This window comes from Podospora pseudopauciseta, chromosome 1 (assembly GCF_035222475.1).
Source record: "Podospora pseudopauciseta strain CBS 411.78 chromosome 1, whole genome shotgun sequence".
Classification (NCBI taxonomy): Eukaryota; Fungi; Ascomycota; class Sordariomycetes; order Sordariales; family Podosporaceae; genus Podospora; species Podospora pseudopauciseta.
Window position 1 is genome coordinate 8,692,472 of NC_085892.1, and position 13,621 is coordinate 8,706,092.

At 52.3% G+C, this 13,621-nt stretch overlaps 3 protein-coding genes across 3 annotated transcripts; all 3 read right to left on the reverse strand.

Annotated features, from left to right (window-relative positions):
* Positions 1-1,610: 1,610 nt before the first annotated feature.
* Positions 1,611-2,804, reverse strand: QC763_123700 (uncharacterized protein; the record flags this gene model as incomplete). The annotated part of the gene is made up of 1 exon (XM_062908934.1): positions 1,611-2,804. The coding sequence occupies one exon, from the start codon at positions 2,802-2,804 to the stop codon at positions 1,611-1,613; it is 1,194 nt and encodes a 397-aa protein (XP_062772110.1).
* A 472-nt stretch (positions 2,805-3,276) lies between these two features.
* Positions 3,277-4,270, reverse strand: QC763_0027960 (uncharacterized protein; the record flags this gene model as incomplete). Its single annotated transcript, XM_062905486.1, has 2 exons — positions 3,898-4,270; positions 3,277-3,362 (listed from the first exon to the last, which is right to left on the reverse strand). The coding sequence occupies exons 1-2, from the start codon at positions 4,085-4,087 to the stop codon at positions 3,277-3,279; spliced, it is 276 nt and encodes a 91-aa protein (XP_062772111.1). The 5' UTR covers positions 4,088-4,270.
* A 5,037-nt stretch (positions 4,271-9,307) lies between these two features.
* Positions 9,308-9,472, reverse strand: QC763_123710 (uncharacterized protein; the record flags this gene model as incomplete). The annotated part of the gene is made up of 1 exon (XM_062908935.1): positions 9,308-9,472. The coding sequence occupies one exon, from the start codon at positions 9,470-9,472 to the stop codon at positions 9,308-9,310; it is 165 nt and encodes a 54-aa protein (XP_062772112.1).
* Between the last annotated feature and the right edge of the window lie 4,149 nt (positions 9,473-13,621).

The window sequence follows — 13,621 nt, forward strand, 5'->3', positions numbered from 1 at the left end:
TTGGGCCGGCAGGGCGGGTGCGGCGGCGGCGGCGGCGGCGGCGTGCGTACATGTGTGCGTGTGTGCGTGCGTGGGTGCGTGGGTGCGTGCGTGGGTGCGTGGGTGCGTGGGGGAGGGAGGGAGGGAAGCCCTATCGGCTTTGGCCGAGGAGGGGGGAATTATGTGAGAATGGGAATCTACCTAGTCATGTTTTCGTTTTGTGTTTGGAGGTACGTGTGTTTCAAGGGACGGGGGGAGGGGGAAAGCGGTTGGGGTTGAACGTTGGGTGGAAAGGTGAGGGAAAGAAAGGGCCGAATACAAAAGTCAGAGAGGTGTTTGGTCTCGGTGAGTAACGGGGGTGAGGTCAGGTCTGTCAACATTGGTGAACCTTCTTGTGGCACACCGGGTGAGTGGAGGCATGCTTTTCTCGTGTCTGTAAAACAAGGGTGGGTAAGGTATGACTTGGACGCTCACTCAGAAGAGGAAGGAACATGGTGTAATAGCTTCATGGTCAATGCCTTGTTGGTTGACCAAAGTCATCAAAGTTGGTCTGACAGAGACCCTGACCCACGTGTTGGGTAGCCGAAATAAGAACCCTTCCATTTGTCCTTCTGGGCAGAGTAGCAGTAGGTGGTGTTGAGATGGGTGATTTGAGCTTGAGCACGGCTAAGCATGATATAAAAGTTCACTTTCCGGCAAGCACGCACTTTATGCTGATATCTTGCCTTCTGTTGTCCACGAGCCTTTTCTAACTCCGCCACAGGGAAGAGGGCTCACGTATAAAGTAAAAGCAAAAACATGACGGAAAAAACTGCCTGACGCGTGTTCAAATACTGCAGAAAGCATTCGTGTTCCCTTTCGAGCGGTTGAGCCCGACTCCTAGTTGTTTGCTGGCACTGCCTATGCCTGTCTTTTGTTGGTAGAAGATGTCAATGGCTCTCTGCAACACCATTATCTTCCAAAAAGAATTACAAGGCAGACTTTGTGATATGATCAGGTACCTACCTAGGCTGCCCGTTGGTTGTGTGGTTGACTGTGGACTTCCATTGGTCAACTGTTGTGAAAGACAAATATGAGAAAACAGAAAGACTTTAGTACCGTGGAACAACGACACTTGGGATATATGGGAGTTAACTCCTGGAATCTCCGTATGACTTGGATTGAGATATGGCTGACTGTGTGATACCAACACGAGACCTGCTTCTCGGCTGATTCAGGTGTCGTTCTACACTGAGTCTGGGATGGATCTTTTAATGAGCCGTCTGCTCTCACACCTCAACTCAAGCTTGGAGAGGGATCCCCAGTAGGGGATTAATTCTGTTATAAATAAAAGCTCCCTATTGAAAGACCGCTGTTTTGATAGTCAAGCTATCAATACTCGAAAGAGAGAACCAAAATGGCATGGCAGATGCCAGGCACGAAGAACAGAACAACCTCCAGTAGCATCTCAAGCCCTTTGCCCTACTGCTGCCCCGAAATATCAAAAATGCCCTCTAAAGCTGTGGGTAACCATACCAAGTAACCATCGCTAAGGCTAAAGTCCAGCCGCCTGTCCATTTCCAGCCTCGGTCCCAACTCCGAACTCCTCTGTTACCCTCCTCCTTGCTATCCCCAGCCGGCGGAGTCAACTCCTACTTGCTTCCAGCAACCGCACCCATCGCCGCAACCAGCGCGTCCATCGCGCTGCTGTGTGTTTTCGCCGTCGGGCCAATCCCCGCTTCCGGCTTGCCCACCCAAGATAGCCCTAATCGATTTGTCTTTGGGTCCCGGCCCTTGGCCCAGATCGAATCCGCGTTCTTCTTGATTGTCATCGCGAATTTCTCATTGGGAACAGCCTTGTATAGGTAGTGCAGGTTCCGAATAAAGATACCCTTGAACTGCGGCCCATCCTCACCACAGTCCGCTCGTATGTCGCAGTGGTCGGCTTCATGAAGGATGCCGTCTTCATCTTGTAGACTGGCGATGGCCGCTTCGGCAATGTCGACCGCTGGCGAGAGATACGAGTCGTTGCCCGCGGCTTTGCTGAGCTCGACCAGACCACCCAGGATGACCCCCTGATTGTAGGACCAGGTAGTCTCGTTGTTGTTGAGGCAGGTGGTGCTGTTGAGGCCGTCGTTGATCAGGTTGTCCTTGTTGATCAACCCACTCTTCTTAAACCATACCCACTGTTCTCTTGCGATCTGAAGGTAATGGTCTTTGGAACCCTGCACCCGGTTGGCGAGACTGGCAGCCACGGTAAGGTAGAGCTCGTTGGCGATAGCGGCCTTGTACCTCATCGTCTTGTTCCACAAGATACCGCCGCCACACACGTTGTCGGCGCCGGTTCTCATATCATCAAAAATGCTTTCCGCCATACTGAGGTATTCGATCTTCTTCGTTAGGTCGTACGATCTGATCCAAGCCAATGCCCACCACCCCTCGTCATCGTAAAATGTGTTGATAAACTTAGGGTAACCGCTCTCCGTCGTCCGCGTGTGCTTTCTGGATGAGGCCATCTGTTCGTCTGCTCTGTGTCGTTTTCCGATCTGCACGTTCTCCTTCTGAGCATTCACAAACGTAGTGGCAGCAATATCGGTAACATTGACATGCTGATTTGGACCCTCAAGCAGAGCCCAGTCTGTCAAAACTGTAAGAATGTTTGCGTTCTGCCACCAACCCCCTGTGCTCCACCCCCCCGTTTGCGGTTTAAACCAGTCTTGAAGAACCTTGGCTGCGAGTTCAGCATTTTCGGCGTAGGGCGCGTCATTTGCAGCGTGGCCGAGCCGGTGAATGGACATATAAAAGAGAGCTCGAGCAGCCAATCTGCCCCATGTGGTGGAAACCATGTTGATAGCTGTTAAACAAGTAAATCCAGGAATGGTGATCTAGTTTCTGAGTCGTTTGTCAAGGGGAGGGTATGCAAGAAAATATATACTCGCCACGGTAGCCAAAGTTGTAAAATGATGTACCAGAAGCTCGAAGTTTGATCGAAGACGGAAGACCCTGTGATCGCGAGGGTTGCATCTCCCCGTTTGGGAATCCTGGGCCATGCTACCTGCCAACATGTTGTCCAACTTCAGCACGCATCTTCGGGCGTTCTTGATCATCCGAAACAGGAAGATGCAGTGGAAAGCATAGGTATGTGGTCTGTTCCAACAGGCTAGCGCGTCCCTGTGCGGCATCTGGCGGCAAGGCCATACCATGTAGAAGCGGCAGTGACAGATGAACAATGACTGGGCTGTTTCCAGGCACGGTTGCGCATGAGGAATGCACGTGAGTGCGAAGATATGCGAAGCGGATGTGTCAAGCGCTCGCTTCTCAAGAGCGCCGGCGGCCGTCACCCATGCGGCCGCGGTATGCAAAGTAGTGATAGGAAGACGACCGAGTGGGTTCAGGTGTACGAGCTGTTGTGGTTCTAGAGAACATTAGCAAACATATGATGAAGCATCACCAACAAGCGGGCACGACTGATCCAAGATGATCTAGCAGACAGATACTCGTGCCGGCTTGTCGTCAGAAGATGCATGTCAGCGGCGCTGTTGTTGAACACACATCACTCATTCGGCAGCTGGTTTCCTTGCCGCATCCTATCAGCAGCACGAGGCTTGGTTGTGCAATGGCGGTACAAAACAGCCACTCCACGTGAGCCTCAAACCCAAGATGTCTTGGTACTCTTCTTCGGACGTGACAAAACATGTGTAAATCCGGGGAGCGGTATCCTTGATGAATCAAATATCGAGATAGCCTTGCGGTTCTTAAAACTTATTGGCAGATTCTATTCGGCCTTGCCACCAGAGACGCCGGGCTGTACGACCAGACAGAGAGTACGGCATACCGCGCGGGCACGAGAGGAATTGGCGGAGCTCCGAACATGATGAGAACCGGAGTTGTGTCTTCGTCGATGAAGAGATTGTCGTCTTTGTCGTCATCATTACTTACCTGATCTGTCAGCGTTCAGGGCAACTGGCTGGTAGGTACAACTGGGTTGGAAGTTCGAGATTCTTGAAGGTTGGAGAACAAACATGTCGTGCCGCCACAGCAGAAGTGATGAAGTCATCTTGCCAGTTCTGAAAGGATTGTGTTCAAAAGGAATGAAGTCGCCGGACGTCAGGTCTTCCCTGTTCTCCATGACGGCAGCGCGGGTCTTGCCGGTTTAATGTGGGGTATTTTGCGGGGAACCCCTGGTAGGGCTGAGCGACTGCCGAACAATGGATTCTTAGCTTGTTGAATGCCCCAAGTTTTATCAATCCGTAGAAGAAGTCAATGACATCGAAAAAGCTAGCACTGAATACAAAGTGCAAAGATAAATATCTGTTTCCTTGTCTGATATCATTCTCCAAAAGCTCGATAGCTCTTGCGGAAAGCCGAGCTACCCCATGCCTGCTTACCCCGCAGTATCCCCAATTCCCCAAAGGCACAGTGAGTAGAAGGCTTCCCACAGAAATGAAATCAACCTCTTTCCTTTTGCTTACAGAGATTATCTAAATATTCTTGAACACTTATGGCTGACCTCCCCGATTGTATCTCCAACACCTGATTATGCCAATGGAGTGCAGGCAGTACGAATCAAAACGAGGCATCGGTCCTGCGATAGAGAATCTGATTTCTGGACACACTAGCCCACTCAGCACATGATGCCAAACAGGCGTTTGTCATGGGCGTGAGCACCTCTGTGGACTTTGGGTCCCTCATTCATTTTCGGGCAGCCTCCGTTGGTTCATCCGATATTTCTCGCAATATGCGGTGAGCGGATCACATTACCAAGTGCATGGTGATATGTTGACAGATAAGCAGGGCCGACGATATCTCTTCACAGCCGCATGACCAGCAGTGACCCCACGAGCCGCAGCGGACCATGTGCGATATCCCGCCGCTTTATGTATATGTATATTCTCAACCGTACATGAGCTATATGCATCCCAGACAGGGCAATGGCGCCTTGACAGAGCAGCCCGCCAATGCAACATGTGCCTTGGTGGGTCAGGGATGTCAAAGCTGCCCTGGTCGTCACATTATTGAAGTTCGACGAGGGTATTGCCAGAAGCAGTAACCCATCAAGTCTTGGGGCGGATATGCCCGAGATACCCCACGAACTCGAACTTGGACAGCATAATAATAACCGTCTGAATTTGCTCGAGTTTAAGGTCACCGGCGTCGGCCACCCACCCCTGTTGGTCTTGGCGTGACCCGGCCACGCAGGCTTCCTGACAACAAGCATGAAGGACCGAGATTTCAGGCGCAGGTCTTCCTGGGCACCCGGGCACTGCGTTGTCGAGGGTCACTAGGCAGTCATCACACCGTCAGAGTGCCGTCGACATTCATCAAACGCACGAAAGGTCTAATCACATGGGTCGGTGAAGCGAAGGGACACTTGGCTCTGCGGAACTTCCTCCGGTGTCTCTTGCCAATCGATGGGCACCATCCGGAGGACCAATCGGCCCGGGCACGGCGCGGCAGGTCCGGGAGGATCGGGGTTAGCTCCTGCACTTAATCTGCATTTTTGATGGTGGTGCCGGCGCCGTTGTGTTGTTATACATGGACGCTAACAGCTTGGCTTGTCACATGCCGCCCTGCTAGTGTAGTTTCAGATGGTCTCCAGCTCAGACTAAAAGCCGCCGAAGGCTAGCGTTGCGGGAGATCGATGTCTGGATGATCGCTTGGATGGATTCAACGGCCCGCACACAGTTATCGAGAACAACTGCCGAAGTTGAAGACTCCATGATTAAATACAGAACCGAGAGGCTTGTGGTTTGACAGGGCCGGTCAAAAGACCTTCCGACTGAATAGTTTACCATGAGCTCATATGCCACATATCACGTCCTTTGTGAACAAACTTCTTATGCTCTTTCACCCGACTGAAGCGGTGAGAAGACCTCTTGGATGCAAGCCACTTCTTGTCATTGGACACACATCGATCTTTCTTTTTCGCCGACCTTCCCTCGGTTACCTGTGGGGTGATTGGAGCGCAGAACTTGACAGCCTTCCGAGCTCTCTGGACCCAAGAACAAGCAAAGTTACGCATGCATCTTAACCATGTATCCTGGTGCCAAAGCCCCGTTCATCCCAAGTTGCTTGATTCGGATAGCGGGAAAGGTTGGGGGGGGGCGCACTCCTCCCCAGCACCAGAAGAGAACGAACAACCGATACTCGGATCATTCGTACACCTCCCTCCTTCCTGACTCGGCCCTCGTTTACTAGCTCTTCTCACAACCGACCAAGGAAAAAAAAAAATCCATCACACTTTTCAGGCCTCCTGTGGAACAAGGGCCCGAGCGGACCATAATCTTGAGAATCTTTGAGCCTTTTTTTGATGCCCGTAAATCACCTCTCACGCACCCACCATCAACGTTCCCACATCCCGTACCTCCGCGAGGTGACACGACGCCTTTAGGAAGCTGGTTCGCTCGGATAAACGGTCGTGTACTTGAATCACTCAGAAGAAGCTGGGCTCGAGCGCTCCCTCACCCGCTCGAACACAAGCACCGTCGAGCGTCGCACAGTTACACAAAACACTAAAGAGCTTAATAACAAGCCGACAGCAAGCGCTCTCTTTCCGCCGGGACTTTTGAAAGCTCGGCACATATTTGTATAAAGTTTTGTGTTCCTTGTGTCGTGAGAGTCTGGCTATTTGTGTCGAGAAAGCCACAAACCCCAAGGAGGCTCCCCCAGCCGGAGGGCAGGCGGGGAAGGTATGGAAAGAGTTCCCGCCGTCTTTTATTCGGCATTCTCCCCTTTCCACCCGCATCTCACATCCGTCTGGGAACCGGACCGGCACTGCAAAAGAAGAAAACAGACTCAGCATGATGGATAACAGATGGTCCCTGCCAACCCCGATTTTCGGAGTCTTTCCTAGCACATGCTTTGTTGCACACAGCACCCGACCTTTTTGAACACCTGCCTGTGTTGTCATCATCCATGTGACTCGATGGGAGCCTTTAAAGACCACGCATCTACCATCACCAGACAGGGCATGGTCCACAAACCTACAAATCACAGTCACACACCTTATTCCGTAAACGGGAAGAAGAGGAGGGGGGAAAGGGGGAATAGGGCAACTCTACCCGTCCGTAACCACAAAAAGATGTTTGAGGGGAAAAATCCCGCCCTTTTTTTTTCGTGGTTTTTTTTGTTTTTTTTTTTTTGTTTTTTTTTGTAAAACGATACACACACCAGCGGGCCGAGGATACTTCGCTTGTATTAGTTATCATTGCCGGATCTGCTGGTGGTGGCACATGACTTACAAGACACAACTTTGTTTTTATTTTTTGCACAAGGTAAGGTGTTTTTGTTCTCCGTATCTCGGGTAACGTGTATGTATTTTGCGTGACCTGTCACTTGGGTTTTACTTTCTTGCGTTGTTCAAGATTGTCTCGGAAATTCTCCGTCCAGCTCGAGACTTCTTTTGTTGTCTAAGATCGAGCCGAGCTGAGTTTGTGTGACCTGTCAATCAGTGTCCCATACGCCAAAACCCCTCATCCAGAGGCGGTCAAGGAGGAAGAGACAGAGTGGAGGTCTTGATCACGATGGCAAGTTTAAGAACAGGTGAGGGGACAATGATATCATCTCAAAGAAAGGATTCGGCCCTCAGATGGAGATGAACCGTTTGTATACATGCGTAGCTTTTTGGATTTCTTTTCTCGTGGAAAGATGCCGACCCAAAGACACAAAGAAAGAAAACGGCGCGCTGCCGAACGTGGAATTTCTGAAATACGTGACAAACAAAAGATCATGAATCCATGGGTTTGAGTAAAAAAGAAAACCTTTTCGTCCGTTATATCCTCATGTATTCCCCCCGAAAGAAGCATTTCCCCCTTCCCATACTGTGTAGTATAACTCCCATCTCCCTGATTCTTTCTTTTCCGTACCAATATTTCCCCACCCAAACCCTTCTAAATAGTTCCCAGTCTAAATTTTGTGAAAAACGCCTTTCGAAAAAGGGAAAAAAGAAAAAAAAAAAGGAAAACTATCCATGAAAGCTTTCCCCTCCCCCCGTTTGATATCCCATCCGTTTGTACCTGTCCCGTCTCTTTCTTGTTTTGGGGCGGTGTCCCCCCTTCCCGCCCTTCTCTCCCTTGCCTGACCGGAAGAAACTCCTTAAAAAATGAATAGCACAGAGAAAAAAGCCGAGTGAAATACCTAAGCGAGCGAACGTGGTCCTGCCGTTCCCTGCAGGGTATTACATCATAAGAATAGGAGAGAAAAAATGTAGCTTGTCAGAAGAGAAGAGAAGAAAAGAAAAGAAAAGAAAAGGCTGAAGCAAGATGCCAAATTGGTTGATATGGCCGAAGTCGAGAGGCGGAATTGGTCTTGGTGAGTAGTAGTTTGTGTGGTACGGCATGTGGTGTGAGGAAGGTCGTGGTTCGGTATTCGAGGGAGGTAGAAAGGGTTGTTGGTGACAGGGCTACCAGGGTTATCGCTGCGGGCCAAATAACCCTGGTGAATCCGCGACAACGGATGGGACCCACACTCAGCCCGCTCTTGCGACAAGACCCCCAGAAAAAGTCAACCCGGGACCCTGCAGGACATCGCGGGTTCCCACTGTTGCACGATCGAACGGTCGTCGGTTGTAACGGTCATGTCCAGGCCCTGACAAGGTACCAGATGTCTCGAGACGGAAAAATGACGGCGGTTTCGCAAATGTACGATCTTGTCGAGGGCTTTCGGAGGACAACTCCCATTCTGGAGGGAGACACATCCTTCGCGATGCATGTCGGTCCCTGCCAACTACCGAATTCTTCCGCTTGTCTGTGGCTGGTTCTCGTCTGCTTCCCGGGCTGATTCTAGGGGAAGTCTCTGTCACTGTTCACTCCTTAGTTAGCTCCAAACGGCTTCTTGAGATTCCGTTGTCGGCAAACGACAAGGGGAACTGGGCCCACCCGAACGAAGCACTGGGTTTTGCCGCAAGCAAAAGGATTGGGCCGACTGCGACTCGCTGGAAAGCGCAGTGTCGTCACCCACCCCCTCCACCTCGGCTTTCATGCTCCCTGGGAAGCACAGAGAGAAAACCCTCGGCCACTTCAGGCCGGCTTGGTGTTCACCGCCCTGCCTGCCGGTTCTCTCTCAGGCGAGAGGCGGGAAGGCACGTCACTGGACGGTAATAATGGTGCGTCTGAGCGCAGGCCCAAGGGTAGCACTCTGGTTCTGTTGCTGCAACTCACCTGTACTGGGACGACGTTAAGCCAACCACGACGACCAATCTCCAAACCCCTCCCCTCCTCTCTCCCTCCCTCACACACACACACACACACACAAACACACACAGGCGCGCGCGCGCACTAATACGCCATACAGATACGCAACCAAGATCCAGGGTGCCGCTCAGCCTGGTGCCAGGCACAAGGGGCCCTTCCTAGGCCCCATCCATGCAGGCACGACACGTGTGGATCTTGCAGTACCGGCATTCATAGATCCACCAGTGGGGTCCCGAGTGGCACAAATGGCACGTCCATTCGATCAGAGTGTTATCCGCCTTGATCATCTGGAATACGTGGACGCAGTGTGTAGAGAGCGCCATCTTGCCGGTGTCTGTTTTTCTGTTCTCAACTTTGATGTAGACGTCGCTTGCGGGCCGAGGTCGAAAAAAAAGGGGGGTGGCCGAGATTGCGAGAGCTCCTGCGCGTGGTGCTGGATTAGGAAAAAAGCTAAGATCTGGCGCGTGTTAGTGTCAAACCTCGGGCGACGCCGCTGAGAGGATCCCCAGCCGATTGCGTCAAGGCAACCACAACTCACCAATAGCGAGCAAAGAGCAGGGGATACTGCTGCTTGTGTTGTTGGACAATTTTCCTGTGGGCGATGGCTCTTGGTGGATGCTGTCACTGGTGTCGTGAATGAGTCTTGAAGTCGAGGAGCGATGGCTTGGAGGCTAAGACTTATTATATAGAAGTGAGATCAAAGTAATGTAATTCGAGACACAAGACGTAATGGTGACAAAGGTACAGGTCAAGTGGTGGTCGAGTGCTGTTTGCTTGTCAAACGGACGCAATGTGTGGCAGGATTCTGAGCTGTAGAGCATGTACTGTGTGGTCGAGGTGCGGATGTAAACGGGGGAGCCGGCTTTTTGTGTTGTTGCGCAGAGGACCAAAGTGGAGGCCCAGTGTTGATTGACGACTCTCTCTAGTCGGATACGATTTCCTGGACGGTTTGGTTCCCTAACGGCGAGCCAAAGGGCAGCTGGGAACGGGTCCAGTCATTCGCAAAGCTCCAACGGCATGAAAAGAGCCTTTCCGGTTGCCGAGCAAGGGGGAAATCAGCATGGATGGGAGAGGGGAGGGGGGAAGGGGGAAGGAGGGGGGGAGAGATTCAGGATGAGAGCGAGTGGGCTACGGAAATGTCGTCCCTGTTCGTAAGGAGACTAAGAGACATACGCTCGACAGATTTTCTCGGTCGACTCTACTACATCCCCTACCCTGACGTGGTCTGTGATCTCTCTACCTACCTACCTAGTCTGGGGGGAAACCCTAGACTGGTTCGCGGGGGGCTGCTTTGACGTGTAAGTGGACCGCGGCAGCAGGACCTTGCCAACCGAGCCGGACATGATGGATAGTAGATGGGCAGAAAAAACTGCTGATGGGCAGGCAATGACAGGGAACAGGGTGATACGATGCAAGTATGGCATCTGAGTGTCCGTGAATGGGTGTACAGTACCCAGTGTGATTGGCACTCGCAACGACGAGGGGTGTGTAGAGTGGGTGGTAGAGCGATCGCACCTAAGGGCGGGTATCAACTCACACACTCCGCTCCTCTGGGTTGAAGGACCCATGTCACCCAAGAGCGTGACAGGCGGTGCGGAGCCAACCAAGGATACCAAGCGAATCTCTCTCACACTCAACACTCTCCGCCGTTCAACGGCTTCCTGGCGTCTTGCGGACGCAGAAGCGCCACAGCCAAAAGAAGATAGCAATCGATAACCAGGATGTCCCCTGTCACTGGGTGGGTTTCCTGTTATGGCTCCCTAGCATGCACGACCGTAGGAGGACGCACCTCTTTCTGGCGAGCTCTGACCTAGAGGGGTATATCAGACTCATCTATCGAAGGGTTTAGCCGTAAACCTTGGTTCTTCCTGTTTCCTGCCTGCGGTTTCCCAATAAAATAAAAAACAACTCGAGATCCAGAGAGATGATGTTTTTGGGAGAGACCTGTCAACGGGCAGCCATCGTACCTCACTAGGCTGCTTGGTGCTTCGTTGCATGCGAGGCATCGAGAAGTAGACCTGAAGCCTTTGAGGGACTCGATCTTACCGATGTCATGCTATCGCGGGGGACAAATGAAAGAGAGCGCCAAACATGTCCTGCGGGTACCTTGCATGTGTGTCGGGGAAGACAGGCTCCAAACCGAAGGAGTACGAGTCTGAGGCGGAGACGATTGTACGATACCGGAGCTTGATGACGACGGGTAATAGTATGTGGTTTCTGCCCTCCTTCATCAGCATGCGCGGTGCTACCTGTGGCCCGGGCATGAACGAGAAGGATGCCGGTTGATGCTCAAGAACAACGAGACAAGGCAACGAAATGATGTTGATCTCGAGCTTTTCACCGCGTATCGAAGTTTGACAGGGCCTGATGAGGCTCGTTTGGGAAACTGGAGCGAACCCCACGTTGTGACGTCTCTCCTCTTACCTACGACTTTCAACATCACAGCAGCCGTCAAAGTATTGGTTTCACAACACATGAATGCTCACCGCTTGCCGCCATCCTGACATCGCATCACCCCGCGGATGTTGTGTTAGCGGCCCCCGCAGAGTCTCCCAGTTGGTTATCTTGGCCCTTTCGCCCTTTAGAGAACGGGGGGTTCCTCGCGCCGCAGCCTCAACATCCGATACATCAGCGACATTCAATCGAACGGGGAAGTCGGAATCCGATCCTGAAATTTGATATCCTACCGGACGTATGCGGCCTCACGAAATCGGGATGCAAGCTGCCTTGGCTACCCACAGTTCGACGGACTGATGCCGTCCGCTAGATCAGACGAACTGTCCAAGCCTCTACGCTAGGGGCGATCTCGGTATGCAGCGCTGATTTTCGTGAATGCTTCACCAGTCCCGACTTGGTGGAGTGTCAGACCATCTTTTCATGCTGAACGTTGATGGAAGCCTGTCAGCGAGCTTCCACAGCCCTGTGACTTGGTGATGCGCAGCCTGAAGCCGGCCTACCGGACGGTCAGGGTCAGGCCCCCCGGGGGAGGAATTTTCTGGTGGCCTTCTAGCGCCGTGAGCGACGGAGTAGTGCCGAGCTAGCTAGCCTCCAACCTGGAAGCCTCAGCGGGGTTTGTGGTTGCTTCACATGGCACCGTGCAGCAAGATCCTAGAGCACTCACTAGATTCACCGTGGAACTACCCTCATCTCCGAGACAACAGACAACAGACAACAGACAACAGACAACAGACAACAACACACATGGCAGGGCGTGATGGCTTCGTCAAAGCGCGCCGGCGACATGGTGTCTGTCGAGAACCTGGTCTCCCGTTGGCCTTGCGTTTCCCTCATGCAAGAAAGATCATCCCGCGCGCTGCAGCCCAAAAGGCGGCCCTCCTCTGACCAATTGGCACCAGTCTTGCCGCTCTGCTGACTTCAGACACATGCGACCAGTTCCAGGGACCCTCATGCAGCAGCTTGGTCTATGCGCCCGTTGGTCAACTTCACGATATCAAACTCCACGGCCAGGATGCGCCAAGCAGGAACTCTGCTGTGTCTGATGGTAAACTGACAACGGAGTACCGGACAAGGACGGTGAGACAGTATCGGCCGCTGATGCTTAATTTCTTCGCTCTTTCGTTCGTCTGCGGTTCCCCTTCCAGGCCGCCAATAATACAAAGCAGTATGAGGAAGCATATCTGAGCCGCAGAAATCGGTCGACGGTCGGTTTGCTCAACACACAAACTGGTTTCATGCGAGTGGGCACTCTGGCGATCTGCATCCAGCGGGTATCACTCGATCTCAAGCTACAATCAGCCTCCGCAGACCGGCAACATCAGACGCCTCAGAAGCTCTCGGTGAACCATAAACCTTTGAAGAAACCAAAAGCCGATCGACCCCGAACCTCAGCTAGCTACCGTGTGGTATCATGTGGTATCATGTAATACATTCGCAGCATGGTTCGGAGAAGCAGACCGGTCAAATAACAGCAGAATAGATGGACAAAACACATGTTTGCGGGGCGTCATGGCATCGCAACCGCATCGTGTTGCCGGCAACCGGATGCGCACTGACGTTTGTCCAAACCCACCACTTCATCAGGGGACACTTTGGAGACGCTCGAATCGTTTCTGAATATCGTCATTCCCATCAAGCCATTGTCAGGTAATCTCCAGCTGGGGGAGGGACTGCTGAAAGCGATACCAGTTAATCTACGCGACCCTACCATCTACCTAGGTATGGGATAGAGTCGACAGTTCAAGGTTGCGTTCGCTTCCGAGTAGCCAAGAGGTTGCAGAATCTTAACGTCTTTCTGCAGCTCTAACCAGACCGGGCCCAGATGGTAGTCCAGCATTTGCCGAGAGGTCTTTCCCGCCATACTCCGTACAGTTCTCTCTTCTTCCCATTCCCCAAAGACTGGATGAATGACGGAAGTGGGATTGCGCGCATAAGTTGTGACAAAACCCGAGCAGATCATGTTCAAGACCCCCTCGTCGTTCCTGCCCCTCCTCTCCACACCCTCGTCAGCTGGC